At 44.3% G+C, this 15,574-nt stretch overlaps 1 protein-coding gene across 12 annotated transcripts in view; it reads right to left on the reverse strand.

The window, feature by feature from the left end:
- Positions 1 to 5,030: 5,030 nt before the first annotated feature.
- RBM23 (RNA binding motif protein 23) overlaps positions 5,031 to 15,574 on the reverse strand; it is a 69,519-nt gene continuing 58,975 nt past the window's right edge. For 9 of the 12 annotated variants that reach the window (XM_073575433.1, XM_073575432.1, XM_073575437.1 and 6 more), the window contains 4 exons: positions 13,664 to 13,868; positions 7,929 to 8,018; positions 7,773 to 7,845; positions 5,031 to 6,487 (listed from right to left, as the gene is read on the reverse strand). In XM_073575433.1, the coding sequence (XP_073431534.1) occupies positions 6,484 to 6,487; positions 7,773 to 7,845; positions 7,929 to 8,018; positions 13,664 to 13,868 (372 nt within the window). In that variant the 3' untranslated portion in view covers positions 5,031 to 6,483. Of the gene's footprint in view, positions 6,488 to 7,768; positions 7,846 to 7,928; positions 8,019 to 13,663; positions 13,869 to 15,574 lie in introns of those variants that run through there. The other 3 variants (XM_073575434.1, XM_073575442.1, XM_073575441.1) reach the window with 1 other exon arrangement.

A 15,574-nucleotide genomic window follows, 5' to 3' on the forward strand; every position in this document is an offset into this window, starting at 1 on the left:
TGGCCTACAGGTGGCCTGTCAGGCGCAAGAGGACTTGGGTCCTGACAGAGCTACTGCTGCCATATCTTCATCCTCATCAGATGAGGAGTTTGACTTTGACAAGTATTTGGATGATATGGAGCAGGCAAAAGCGTTGCTGCAAGGAAAAAGATTTCACTCCGTCTCCTATAGCAAGCAGATTGACCATATTTCAGCAAAATGTTTCACTTGCTCTCAAAGAAAAATTCAACCGTTCATCAAAACTGACTGTGCATGAGGAAATTCCTTTATACTTGGAAATTGTCAGAGATGTTGCCCATGCGGTTACGGCTTTTCCTCCAACCCAAGTTAGTGTAGAGAGGTTGTTCTCTGGCCTTAAAATTATTAGGTCAGATTTGAGGTCATCTATGAAGGAGGATCTGATGGAGGCAATTCTATTTCTTAGAACAAATTCATAGACTGCACAAATGTTATTTAGTATGTTTTTGTTGAGAACTGTTTTTTGACACTTATAGTTTATTACAGTGTTATATATACTGTATATATGTAATCGATATTACCTAGTGTATTACATATTTACAATTTATTACAGTTTGTGTTCTAAAGTTGTATTCCAATAAATAGATATTATATTCTAAATGTCTTTATTATTGTTTCATAAAAATGATTAAATGTCTGATGTTCACATTGTATTACAATAAATTTTTCACTTAAATATAAGCAATATATGTTGGAGTCTGAGTCGGTGGAAGGGAAATTGAGGAGTCGGGGTGGCAGGTTTGGCTTACCGACTCGACAGCCCTGCTTTGCATGCTTCAATAGTCTCCACGGGAGATTAGAAGCTGCAGCGGTCCAATCAGCTCTGCTACATACAGGCAATGATCAGATCACCTGTGTGTAGCAGAAATGCTCACTGGCTGTGACAACCATAGAGGTCTGCTGGAGACCTCTGGTTGTCATGCCAACCCATCGGTGACCCACAATCACAGCATTTAACAGCCACAGTGGATCACTATTCTACTCTACCCACAGCTGTTAATGGCACATGTCAGTTGTTGAAAACAGCTGATATGTGGTGGGAAAGATGTGGGTTCAGCGCCGGAGCCCGCATCAAAGGGGAACACATGACATGCGCAGTACATGTACAGAGCATGTCGTGAAGGGGTCAATCATTGCTTTGCAATGGGAACCATGTTGAGGAATTAACAATGACTGATGCGTCTAGTGAGGGACTTGCATGAGATGTTGCAAACGTGATTCAGCTTCACCAATGTTGAGCTTAGAAAAGTCAGAGAAGGCTTTATCTAATCACAGACCCAAAACACTTGGGTCACAGAGGCCTTCAGTGTGTCATCAGCACAAAAATAACATTAAATCTGGAAAATTCATGGATACCGTCCACGCTGCTGCATAAATAAAGGTCCAGGCAAGTTGAAGATAAAGAATGGTGGTTTATTCTCAAAGCGTTTGGAAGTCAATATGACTTCTTCCTCAGGAGATACTATAGGTGTACAATAATATCACTACATATTGTTGAAATGGATTCCACATTCAAATCTGGCGCCAAAGGAGAACCACGTGTCAGAGTGTCAAAGTTCATAAAACTGACACACGGTACAGCACATGACAATTACAGCCCAAGCATGAGATTTGATTTCTCCTGAGGAAGAAGTCCTATTGACTTCAAAACGCATTGAGTATAAACCACCATTCTTTATCTTCAATTCGCCTGGACCTTTATGCAGCAGCGCAGACGGTATCCACAAATTTTCCAGATTTAATGTTATGATTCGGTTGCCAGTTTTACCTGTGGGTCTGCAGCAGCTGTCAACTCTGATGAGTTTCTATGCTCTAATGTAAAAATACATCAGGTGAGTGCAATCGGATTGTATATCATGAAATCTCTATCGGATAAGACCCTATTCGTGCTCTTCTCTCCTATTAGTGTCCTTTTATCAGCACAAAAATGGTATGGAGAGCCACTATGAGTTGTCCCAGCCCAAAGATTGAGAGGTCTCTATGGTGGGCTCAGATCAGATTCTTGAGGGACACCAACAGACAGAAGATAAGGCAGCTGTGTGTTAATGTAAAGGAAGTGTAAAAAGATCCAAGAAATGGCCACATCTTATTTCAAAGAATGACAGTTTGCAACGACAGAGTAATCAAATGAGTCGGAAGCAAAAGGTAAGTCTAGAAAGGGGAGCATGCAGTAATATGACGCTTTGGCATCAAGCAAAGGATTAGTAACTGGGTCAGGCCTCAGAAATCATTTCACAACATTGTGCATTTCACAAAATTAGTCCTCAAGTGCATTGTGCTCTTTCACGCCTTAATACCATCATACACCCGTGCAAACAACAGATGTTTATGGCTTGTAAAAGTCCCTGTATACATCAGACTAAAGTCAGCTAAATCTGTCAATGTCAGCATGGCCGGCCGACAGTCTATTGAGTATGATGGCCTCCCAACAATTGCCCGACAGAGAATGTCAAGGGATAGAAGGATCCGACGCATCGGCTTTCTGACAGCAGATCCTTTTGTTCTCAGGAAGACATGCCGCTTCTCATCTTGTTGTGGCTTGGTCATTGAGAATATAGGAGCACTCAGCAAAAACCATTTGTAATAGGGTCACTTTTCAGGGAGTATTTCACTTCAGAACCTCTCATTGTGTTTAAGTGTTGTGTATATTCCCAAATTAGTCCTCAAATGTGCCTTCACTCCTTATCCCTGCTGTATGTCCATAATATTAGGGTCACTTGGTTGGTGCTTCTAAAGGCCTACATACACAGAATAAAGTCAGCTGAATCCACCAATATCAGCCGACAGTTTACTGTGTGTCCATCGGAGTCTCCCAACTCATCTCAGTATAAGGCCGGGGTCAGACTTGCGAGAAACTTGGACGATTCTCGCACGTCAATACCCAGGACTGCCGCTGGAACGCAGATGGAAGCGATCAGCTGCATAGAAATACATGCAGCTGAACGCTCCGATCCGAGTGCGGGCGGCATTGCCGGGTATTGACGTGCGAGACTCGTCCAAGTTTCCCTCAAGTCTGACCCCCGCCTAAGCTGGATTTCAAATTGCTAATCCTTTTATTTTCAGGAAAATAAGCCACTGCTAGAGTAAACTAGCAGCAGCTCTCAAAGAACAAAGAATACTCGGTTGAGTCAAGAATTTCTTTGTATGGGGAGACAGAAGAGACTGACTGTATGCCATCAATAAATGTATCCGACAACTAGCTGATGTGTATGGCCAGCTTAACTAGCCACAATCCATAGCACTGCAATGCTACTGTAACCCAGACTGTAAATGGTCTTCTGACGCAAAAGGAAGCAGTCACAAGCAAATTGTACACTTTGTTACATTACCTTGATGTTGCACAGCTAAGGTTGTTACATACCTTTATCCCAAGGCAGTGTGTTTCTCAACTCCAGTCCTCAAGACTCACCAACAAGTCAAGTTTTCAGGATATCCTTAGTATTGCATAGGTGACAATGTCATCATCTGCTCAAGCATTAATTCCATCACCTCTGCAATACTAAGGAAATCCTGAAAACATGACCTGCTGGTGGGTCTTGAGGACTGGAGTTGAGAAACACTGTCCTAAGGGGTGTTCATTTCATCCCTTTTGAAAAGAAGAAAGGTTGTGCATTAGACCCAACAGCCATCTATTGTAAATCCAAGTTTAAAATATTGCACCACCTTGTTGTAATTTAGGGTTAGAGAGTGGAATTAAAGAGCAAAATAGGTTGGAAGTAATAGGGGTTTATATACACGTTGCCATATCAGAGATGACTGCCATAATATCAGACTTTAAAAATAGAAAGATTTGTTAGTACTCTATCAGGGAAAACTTTGGAGATCAAATAGTTCTTAATCTGCAGTGGTGAGTCTAATGTGTAGCTTTTAGAATGTGTATGCACTTTAATATCAGGATGGTCATTTCTGTATATTGAATGAAAATCTACATAACCATAGACTTACCAGTAGACGTGTTCATGCACCACAGCGTAACTAAACATTTTATATTAAAACATCAGAATGACCCTTGATTAATGAAAGTTACACCAATTGGACAAGTTGGATGTTCTCATGTCTGCAAAGAACAATGAGCTGTAGTGATGTTTTGGAAATTTTGGTTAGATTGCCTGGTACCAAAATGGTTAAACATCTCCCTTGAAAAAGTCTTTGCATTTAAAAAGGATACTATGATGTGATGCATCAACAACTGTAATACACTACCCTCAAACGTAATATTTGAGAGAGGACGTACAGCTATTTTAAATTAAGTCTCTTCCGGTATCCTCATTGATCCCGTAACAGATTGGATATCACTCATCTATGGCATTAAAACTTAAGGGCAACGGTGTTTTGTGCACAAGGATGGAGTCCATTGTCCCAGGAAATCCCATTGCAATATTGTGACCGTTATTTTATATTTCTAATGTATGCATAATAAATTGAGGTTTATCAGTGGAATGAAAGTGGGAATATTATATCTGTCAATCTGTGAAATCTGACTGCACTCAGATGTAATCCAAGTGCTGCCCAATGTTTTCTGCAGACTCACTGACTTCCATGGCTGAGTGTGATCTGGTAATCTGGTTCAACTTGGTCCTGCTGCGATTTTTTCGCACTGGCTCTGTCTGAGGAAAATATCAGACAATTGCAAGACCCCATAAAACACTGGCTTGAGCAAGATCCGATGTCATCAGATCACACTCAAAACGAATATACGGTCACGTACACAAGCCCCTGAAATACCCAGTAAATGGGTAGGGTGCGGGTGGACAATGGATCTGTTCCCTCCAGAAAGAGCATTTCCCCTGTATGTTTATTTGGTGGTGGTGATCACATTGAATCCAGTTAGCTGGCTTTTTTTTTTTTTTTTCCCCTCCCCCTTATTTTCCTTGTTCACACTGTGGCCTTCGTCACTTGTCAATTCTTCCTCCTCACAGATTTTTCACATTAACTTAAAAATGATAAACTAATACTTGTTAGAAAACAAATTTGTGCCACTCACATGAAACAATTCAGAGATGCAAGGCATACAGAGTTTACAAGTAATTGTATTTTATTTTTTTAAACCAAAATATATTAAAAAAAAGAGCAACTTTACAAAATAAACTGAAGCCCACAGGACCTCATATTTGGTACGTTTTATGGAAAACCATTTATACAGGATATAATTGTACCAGATGGTAAATGAACATTCTCACACACACGGTGAGGGGTCCTAGTAAATAACAGTTGAGCGATAATGAGCGATCTGCTACACACATTGCTTAAATATTTACATTCTTATCAACCTCATAGAAGAATTCTTCTAACAGTGGGAGAAGGACACAAAAATAACAGGAGAGTGAACAAAAATTATAGCCAGCTATGTAGACATACCTTGCTTACCCCCCCAAACACTACGGTAATAACATGAGAAGTAAACATTAACACTACTGAAGTACACAGACGAGGAGAAAAGAAATGGAGCACTCACCCGGTCCTTCATGTTCAATTTCCTTAATCCATATTAAAATGGCATCCACATGTCAATGTGCGGTGTGCAGGTGAACAAGACAGACTACGGCTGTTTATACGCTTCTATGGGTTCATCTTGCATCGAAGCACACGAACAGTGAGAAACGGTCGTAGTCCATCAGGCTTGTTAACCTGCTTACTCCCCTGCCACCGCACCTTATTGAGATTAAAGAAACTGAACATGACCGGGTGAGAGCTCCATTTCTTTTCTTCTCGTCTGTACTATATGAACACTATGCGTATGCACCACCTTGAAAAGGTCCGGAATATTGAAGTGTGAGGAGTTACTCGTATCTAACAAAGCACAGTTATCAGCTGACAGTACTGGTGCCTAATCTCCCAAAGTTATTTAACACTACTGAAGTGCTGCCAGCTCTCATATAAAGTAGTAATTGCTACCCATAGTCAAATTTGAGGTCTTCCCTAATAGCTAGTATTCAAAGTATGAGCGTAGCCAATAAGCAGCAGTGATGAGCCGCTGTACACACAAGGTATACGGGATCCAGCCCAGTGTGGGGGGTGTTACGTAGGACCACACATTATTCTTGTACTTCTCAAGAACATCAAAAGCCTGTGATACTACTGTGGATGCATCTAAAGTGTGATCCGTTTCTATACGCAAGCAGAATGCACAACATATCTATATTCACATATTATATTCCAACCTTCCAAAAAGAGGGTCCCCTGAGGCTACAGATGTGTGACTAGAGGGAAATCTCGACAGCGCATACTAGGAGTTGAGAAAAATAATGCACTAAATGAAACGGAGCAAGAATTCCAGCCGTAGTTATATTAGGTGTAAGTGGAGGAACTTATGCACAAAAGACTGCTTTTCCCAGCTAACTTAGGACTTTTTACAAAAATGAAATGTTACTGATTCTGGGTTCGCTCACCCAGCCAGTCGGCAAAGTACAAATGAGAAGTATCCATTAATAAATGAAATCTGTAAGAAAACATGTGGTTCTTCATTTACCTGCGAAGGGATAGACAAAAAAAAAAAGTTACAAAAAGCACAACAGAAGACGAAGTACTTTACTGAAAGCTTAAAGGGAACCTGTCAGCAAGATTGTGCACAGTTAACCTACAGTGTCCGGTTGGTGCCGTTATACTGGTTAAAATGATACCTTGGTTGATGAAATCTGTCTTGTGGTTGTTGTTTAATCTTTATTTTCAGTTAATGATATGCTCGTGCCCCGGATGGGTCTTTATGTGGTGCTCTGATTAGGTATACATACTGATGGCTTATGACTGTCACTGATCCATCATTGACCTGCCTCCTATTCAACATAATGCTTGCGGGTTTAAAAAAAAAAAAAAATTTTTTTAACTCAAAATGGGAGTCGGCTGCACCTGTGCTGTAGCTGGATACATGGTTAATATGCAGATACTCATTTATGCTATAGTCCTTTCCCTCCCCCTGACATTTTTACCAAAATGCTGCTGGCCATGGCGCCTGCACAGTAGCATCTGTCACTTTCCGCCGCTGTTTTGCTAGAGAAAAAAATTACTGGCTCCACCAAAATGACGCATGAACAGTAGAATCTATCAAAATGTGATAGATGCTAGTGTGCAAGCGCTGCCGTCATTTTGAGGAAGAACATGTGAGTGGGGAAAAAAAAAAAAAGAAGTTACTATAAGAACTGCTGCATAAATGAATATATGCACGTTAGCCATGTATCATGCCACAGCGCAGGCACCATTTTGATGAATGTTAATTTTAATTTATTTTTATTTAAACCCCACAATATCATATGCAGTATGTAAAATAGGGGGCAAGTCACTGAGGGATCAGTGAACTGTCAAAAGCCATACAGATGGTTACGGTGCACAATCCTGCTGACAGGTTCCCTTTAAAGGGAATCTGCAGCCTACCCACCCACCTCTGAGTACTGAACAATGCAGGGACGGGCACACTGCAGCGCACACATTGCATTTTGAGGAAAAAGTCCCTGGTATTCCTGAGCTCATAGCTTTCAACCTCACTACTGCTACTGTGCATTGAGACAACATTGTAAATCAGTGGCTTTAGGACAGTGGTGGTGGGGTTAGCCCACAGCTAATGAACACTGAGGACTCTTGGGCTTGTGCTAAATGTATTGAGTGTGTTTCAAAAGACTACACGCCACTGACATTCACTAAAATGTATGTTTTCACAAAGACTTCTCACTACTTCAAATTTGATAAAACAATGGGCCAAAGTAAAAAAAAAAAAAAAAAAAAAAAAAAAAAAAAAAAAAGAAGAAGACAGCCATACTCACATAGCTTGTGGGTTGAAGTAGTGTGAAAGTGGAAAGCTCTGTGTGGAGATGGACTGCGTTGCAAAGTTGAGAGCTACAAAAAGATTGAAAATGAATTATTTGGACACGAAGACTTTGGTAAAAGCGCTCTAAGCATATGCATAGAGATTCATTTACCAGAAAGAGCAGGGTTCAGGGCGGTGAATGGAAGGCCTCCATTTAAGTTAAGAGCTGCCTGTGCAGCAAGAGGTATCTGCAGACCTGTACCTGATTAACAAAAAGGAAATTACTATATTTTAGCAGTCTGACGAGAATATTTGTAACAAAGAAACAGTGCAGTAGCGACCAACAAAAAAAACTGATAATTCTCTAAACAAGAAGTGAGCTACTAACCAATATTCCTAAAGCAGCACTCGCAAAACACTTGCTGCCTAAACCTGAGTATGTACATGTAACGTAGTACAAGGGCGCAGTCAGACGGCCGTGTAACACAGATGACGATCGCAATGCTCAGACTGGCTGGCCCGACCAAAGTATGGCATCATGCATCTCTATGCAGCTGTCAGGCTGTGGTCCAGAGCGCCGCCGGCCAGTCCACGCACAGTGATGGGATTGTCGTCTGACTGTGCTTTAAGTAGGAGAATATACTTACTGAGTTACCGCCATCTTCCCCGATTTCCAGCACAGCGACGGTCATCTTCTGGGTCACGAGACTTCTATTCAGACATGCCAGATCACACTGATATGACTGAGCCAGAGTCTCTTTCTCAAATGTACGAAAGTTCTGACGCCCTATACACTTACATTGTAAAGGCTCCTGCACATGACCGTATTATGAGTCCTACTACCTGTTTATTTAAAAAAACAAAACAAAAAAAAACAAAAAAAAAAAAACATTGCACTGACCGAATCGGCACGGGGGAGGAGGTAAAAAAAAAAAGAAAAAAAAAAAGAATTGGATGCCTCAATAGATTTTAATGGATACATTGCAATTCTGCAACATGGGAAACTATGTTTACTAGCAGTTGTACAAAGATGGGCTGCATACTGCACACGAATGACAAGTGAGAAAAAAAAAAAAATTGTCCCACTTTACTGTATGAAACTGATTAATTCGATTTTTTTTTTTTTACAGTCACGAGAACTTACCCAAAAAAAAACAGACTCACATGTGATCCACCAAGTCTGAATAAAGTCACGAGAGTGAGAACGGAACCGGAGTGGCGCTGGATTCCAGGAAAGACAGCGATTGGTGATATATTTTACAAATATTTACACTGGTTTAGGGAATACGTTTTGCGGGAGTGCCTCCTTAATTGAACAGTAGTTGTAAAAAGGTGAAATACAGGTGCTTCTCACAAAATAAAGTTAATTTCAGTTCTTCAATACAAAAACTGAAACTCAGTCATTACAGAGTGCTCTATATTTCAAGTGTTTAATTCTGTTAACTCCTTCACAACATGCGCCACACATGTACAGCGCATGTCGCGTCCCTCCTTTGAAGTGGGATCCGGCACAGAGCCCATATCTTTTCCCAGCACGTCAGCTGATTTGAACAGCTATATGCCCCTAACGGCTGAGGGTGGAATCACCATCCACCAGCGGCTGTTAAACCGTAAAATACCACTGTTAATCTCTGACAGCAACATTCAATGTGATCGCACTGGAAGCACGTTACTAATCCCGCCCATCCGATCATTGCCTGTGTGTAGCACAGGCAATCAGGTTATCGTAGCCTCTAGTCTCACGAAGGGGGAGGGGGACTGAGCGCTTTAGGGATTTGATTCCCTTGCAGAGAGGTGAAAACTTGTCCGTCGGAAGGAAAACCAGAGCCAGGCTCGTGTCGAACTCCATGCCCAGGAATACCAGTCGCTGAGTCGGGCTCAGAGTGGACTTTTCCCTGTTGACTATCCAGCCTAGATGGGCCAGAGTGACTTAAAGACTCTGAATGCAGTGTCGGCAGGACGTGCCTTTGATCAGCAGATAGTCCAGGTAAGGGCTTATGAGAATTCCCCTGGAGCGAAAGATGGCCATAACAGCCGTGAAGACACTGGGGGCAGATGCCAAGCCTCCTGGATCGCAAACTGAAGGAATCTCTGGTGTTGTACACAAACAGGAATGTGGAGATAAGCATCCTGAATGTCTACAGAGAAGAAAAATTGCCCCGGCTCCATGGAGGCGATCACCGAGCGCAAGGACTCCATCCTGAAGTGGTGGATCGGAACGTGGCGATTCAGCAGTTTGAGGTCCAAGTTTGGGTACTCTGGTATGCCAACTCTGCTAGCTCATCTGGAGGAGCTGATGCTAAGATGCCCTTGCAAAGTGTTTTGGCCCAGGTGTAGGTGAAACTGGGGCAGAGGGAGACACCTCAAAAGCAGATTTGGCCAGTGACTCAATCTGCCTGTTGCGTCTTTGAGAGACGCACCGTCCAGTAGAGACAGGACCGTCTCGGAGGACAGACGAGAGACCGGCGGATCCACCCTAGGGGACACAGCCCATTTGTTGAGAAGATCCAGGTTAAAAGGGATATAGCACGTCTAGAAGCTTCCTTCCCGGAAAGAGCTGTTCGGGATGTTCCCAGTGCTTGGTCAAGGTAGAATCGAACTCCTTGTGATTGGGAAAGGATCGGGAGGGACGCTTTACCCGTTTAAATAAGACAGAGGGGTCTTGGGAGGGCATCTCGTCCTCAGTTTGAGAGTTTGGATAATAGCCACCATCTACCATGTCCTGCATTTTGGAAGTTTGGTCTGTATCCGAGTCAGACCTGAACTGGGAATCCACGTCCGACCCAAGGTCGTCGTCCTCCGAGGACGGCAGCCTGGATGCTGCGGAGGCGCTCAGTGAGCTGGAAGAGGAGCCAGACAGAGCCCACTTCCTAGATCTCTTACACGATCTGTCCCTTTGAAGGTCGTGGTCAGGCGAGTGCGAATCGCCGTGAGAGGCGTTCGGAGCACTGGTGGCTGCAGACAGCTGTGGAAGGTGTTATAGGACCTGGACCACCAGGGACTGGGATACTTTAGTCAGGTCAGAGACCGACCGACATGGCAACGGCCCACTCTGGGGGAAGGGAAGTGTTCTCATCCCGGTAGACAGAGCGCTCTTGCAGTGCAGACATGGTGGAAGGACTGCAGGACAGGCAGACGACTGACCTGAAGCCCACTTTTTCTTGCAGCGGGCGCAGGCGTAATGAGTCACAGTGGGCTTAGGATAAGAAGCCCTTGCAGAGTTGGGCATAGGTAGAGCCTGTTGCAATATTGCAGAACGGTGCCATAAATGGTGATACTGTGGAGGAGTGCTATTTATTAGCACAGAGGCAAGGAGGGAACAGGGGCAGAGCTTAACCGGTACCAGTGATCCGCATCAGATCGAAGCTTAGCTGTGTCCCCCGAACTGTGTGGCCGTTATGAGGTAGAATAGGTAGGGCTGTGTCTGAACGGTGCACGAGGTGCTTTGCAGCGTCCAAGTTGGAGTAACGCAAGGACCTTCGTGACGTGAGTGGAGGGCGTGGCTTAGTTGTCGAGCAGCGTGATGGGCGGCTCGCCGAAGGGGGTGCAGTCAGACTGGGGGAACTGCGTGATTCAAAGTGAAAGTACCCCTGTAATAGGCTGATTGGCAAGGGCGCGTGCACCGTGCTGAAATGCGGCCTATGATGGTTAAAAAACGGCGCCAAGTGAATAGGCGCAGAGCAGGGGGCGTGTCAAGAGGAAGCACCCTGGAGAAAGCGAAAGTAAAAGCCGACAGGCTGACAAGCCGGTGGCGTGTCAGGAGGGAAGAAAGAAGCCGGTATATCAGCGAGGGAGACGCGGGCATATGAGGGCGCGATATTCAAAATGTGGCGTGGACACCGTGGGGATTTGAGGACTGAGTGCCGGGGAGATGCGTGCATATGAGGATGCAAAATTCAAAATGTGGCGCAGACACCGTGGGGCCCGAGTACTGGCAGTGCAAGGGAGACGAGCGTATATGAGGGCACGAAATTCAAAATGTGGAGCGGACACCGGAAGGTCCTATTGGGCCGGTGGACTGACAGTGCCGGGAAATAAGGGGAGTCTGTAGTGATAAAGCCTTGCACCGCTGGAGCCTGGGGGGAAGCATTACATACCTGAAAATTGTCCGGCTCCACTTCAGGGATGAGGTGAGGATCACGACAGGGGCCCTCGGGTGGAGAGGGTCGCTGGGAACGAAGATCCTTCCTACCGCACCGACTCCAGACAGTGCAGAAGACGACACCAACCCTTACAAGAAGGGGGAGGTCAACGCTGGTGAACATCTTCCTCTCAGCCCTGTCCGAGGAGAGGGGTGAGGGGAAATGGCAAGGACCAGCCACGGAAATTCACCATGAAGCAACCGTGAGGGTGACAGGGGATAGGATCCTGCCTGCAGGCCTGAGAGTTGCGATGTGGGTGAAACCACACTGCTCACTCAGCCACATAAATGTGGGAAAGCAGGGTGAGAATTTACACCCTGTTACTCTGAAGCTGTTTCCTGAAAAAAAAAAGGGAAAAAATTAACAACACTCAACATGACCTGAAAGGAAAAAGGATTAGCTGTGGATCTGGGAATAGATCCAGGTCCACATCCTACAGACACTAAGCACAAACTGAGGTACTTGGTGCCTGTCGGTGGGTGGAGCTACTTTTCCTTTATGCATAGTGTCAGCCTCCTGGCAACAGCAGCACACACCCATGGTTACCTGTGTCCCCCAATGAAGCGATAAAGAAAGGTCATTGCTAAAGAAGCTGGCTGTTCACCGAGTGCTGTATCCAAGCATATTAATGGAAACTGAGGGGAAGGAAAAAAAAAGTGTGATATTAAAAGGTGCACGTGAAACCAGAATAACAGCAGCCTTGAAAAGATTATTAAGAAAAGGCCATTGAAAAATTTGGACTGCTGCTAAAGTTATTGCTTCAAGAGCCCCAACACACAGACGTATCTAGGACATGGGCTACAAGTATCGCATTCCTTGTGTCAAGCCACTCATGACCAATAGACAATGCCAGAAGTGTCTTACCTGGGCCAACGAGAAAAAGAACTGTGCTGTTGCTCAGTGGTCCAAAGGTGTTTTCAGATGGAAGTAAATTTTGCATTTCATTTGGAAATCAAGGTTCCAGAGTCTGGAGGAAGAGTGGAGAGGCACACAATCCAAGCTCGAGGTCTAGTGTGACGTTTCCACAATCGGTAATGGCTTGGGGAGCCATGTCACCTGCTGGTATAGGTCCACTGTGTTTTATCAAGACCAAAGGCAGCGCAGCCGTCTCCAGGAAATTTTAGAGCCCTTCACGCTTCCCTCTGCTGACAAGCTTTTTGGAGATGGAAATTTCATTCTGCAGCAGGACTTGGCACCTGTCCACACTGCCAAAACTACCCATACCTGGTTTAAAAACAACTATCACTGTGCTTGATTGGTCAGCAAACGCGCCGTCAAGATGAAGATGAGACACTAGACCCAACAATGAAGATTAGCTGAAGGCTGCTATCAAAGCAACCTGGGCTTCCATAACACCTCAACAGTGCCACAGGCTGATTACCTCCATGCCACGCCACATTGATGCAGTAATTGATGCAAAAGGAGCCCCAACCAAATATTGAGTGCATTTACTGACCATACGTTTCAGTAGGCCAACATTTTGGATTTTAAAATCATTTTTCAAGCTGGTGTTATAAATTATTCTAGTTCACTGGAGATAATGACTTTTGGGTTTTCATTAGCTTTAAGCCACAATCAACATTAACAGAAATAAACACTTGAAATAGATCACTCTGTCTGTAATAACGCTATATAATATACGAGAGTCTGTTTATGTACTGAAGAACTGAAATAAATTAACTTTTTGATGATATTTTAGTTTTCTGAGAAGCACCTGTATATACAAATGCTTTAAAAGAAACTGTGCTAATCACTTTCCACTTACCTTCTGCCAATTTAGCCATAAGCTGCAGTCGTCCAGTTGCCCCTAAATCAATACCACGTCTCTCAAGGTCATCATCATCAAGGAATGAGACATCAGAATTGCCATTATCTCTGTCTGTTACATGCCCAACCCTCATTGCTCGACCAGCCAGTTCAAAGCCATTTAACTGATCTAGAGCCCGACGGGCACACTCTGCATCTACAAACTGGAAGAGAAAGAAATCTTTTTTTCTCCTTTGGTTAAAAATTGTAACCACATATTAGATTACTTTATAAATTAAAGATAAAAACAAAAATAAACGAGATGACCGTGGACTATACTCGGCTAGTACAACCCCCAATACGCCTTTTAATGGCGGTAATAAAGGGTACTTATTCCTCAGCGCCACTTTTCAACGGCTCTAATAAGGTTATAGCTCCCCCCAGCGTCTAAAAATTTCCAGGGTCTTGGCTACCAGGGATAGCCGAGACCCCGGAGAATAGGAATAGGATTCGGGTCGGTATTTACAGACACCTGTGTTGCGGAATAGTGGCGACTGGAATTTTTTTTTTTTTTTTACTTATTTCGCTCTCCTCTGATATGATTGAGCACATCAGAGGAGAGAGAAATGGGGTCCCCTGAGCCCCCCTAGTACCTCCGGAGTTCCCAGGTCCCTCCCAGCTGTGTCCCCCAGCGTCTTCTGGGAAGAAAATGGAGGGCGCATGCGCAGTGCGCCCGCCGAGATCGGCCGGCCGGCACCCGGCAACAATAGGAAATTTTTCCTATTGGTTTATTTTGATCAATGTGATAGGGTCTTTCACAGTGATAAAAAATAAATAAAATAGTAAAATCAAACCCCTGATTATCATCACCTCAAGAAAAAAATAAAATAAATGGTATTTGGGATGGCTTGCTGGGGTTATGGTTAGGGTTGGAGGTTTCCATTGTTTAGGTACATCAGGGGGTCTCAAAACGCAACATGGCGCCAGCCACTGATTCCGGCCAGTTTTGCGCTCAAAAAGTCAAATGGTGCTCCCTCACTTCTGAGCCCTGCCATGCACCCAAACATACGGGGTATCGGCGAACTCAGGAGAAATTGCACCACAAGTTGTGGTGCATTTGCTCCAGATACCCTTGTGAAAAAAAAAAAACAAAAAAAAAAAAAAACACCAAAAACACAGGGATGTGCGAGTACTGACTGTAAAATCCTTTTCTCTGAGCCGCTCATTGGGGGACAAAGGACCATGGGTGTTATTCTGCTGCCACTAGGAGGACTCTAAGCAAATACACAACAAAGTTAACTCCTCCTCCACAGTATTACACCCTCTGCTGGCTATATCCTGAACCAGTTCGGTGCCAAAGCAGTAGGAGCTCATAAAATCGCAAACAATAATGCAACATGTCAAAAAAAACAAAGACCCACCACAAGACAACAGGCTGGGTGCTGTGTCCCCCAATGAGCACCTCGGAGAAAAGGATTTTATGGTGAGTAGACATCCCTGTTTCTCTTTCGCCTCATTGGGGGACACAGGACCATGGGACGTCCTAAAGAAGTCCCTGGGTGGGAAACAGCACGACAGCTGAAACCTTGAGTACCAACAGGTTAAATCTGCCCTACAGATGTGATACTGCCGATTGCAGAATCCGAGAATCCGTCTGCCAAGGGCTGCATCCGCAGAAGCTTGAGAATGAATGTTGTAATGCTAAACAAACGTGTGCAGGCTGGACCAAGTCGCAGCTGTGCAGACTTGCTGTGCTGACGCCTGGTGCCGAATGGCCCAGGAGGCCCCCACTGACGGAGTGGAGTGTGCCTTGATCCCTGCCAGGATAGGCTGACCTGCCAAAGGTCAGCCTCTTGGATCGCTGAACGGATCCATCTGGCTATTGTAGCTTTGGAAGCAGGTAGGCTCTGTGTCCCTCCAGAAGCAAAAA

The sequence above is a fragment of the Dendrobates tinctorius genome, unplaced genomic scaffold, assembly GCF_039654945.1.
Source record: "Dendrobates tinctorius isolate UK_male_01 unplaced genomic scaffold, ASM3965494v1 ptg000044l, whole genome shotgun sequence".
Lineage (NCBI taxonomy): Eukaryota > Metazoa > Chordata > Amphibia > Anura > Dendrobatidae > Dendrobates > Dendrobates tinctorius.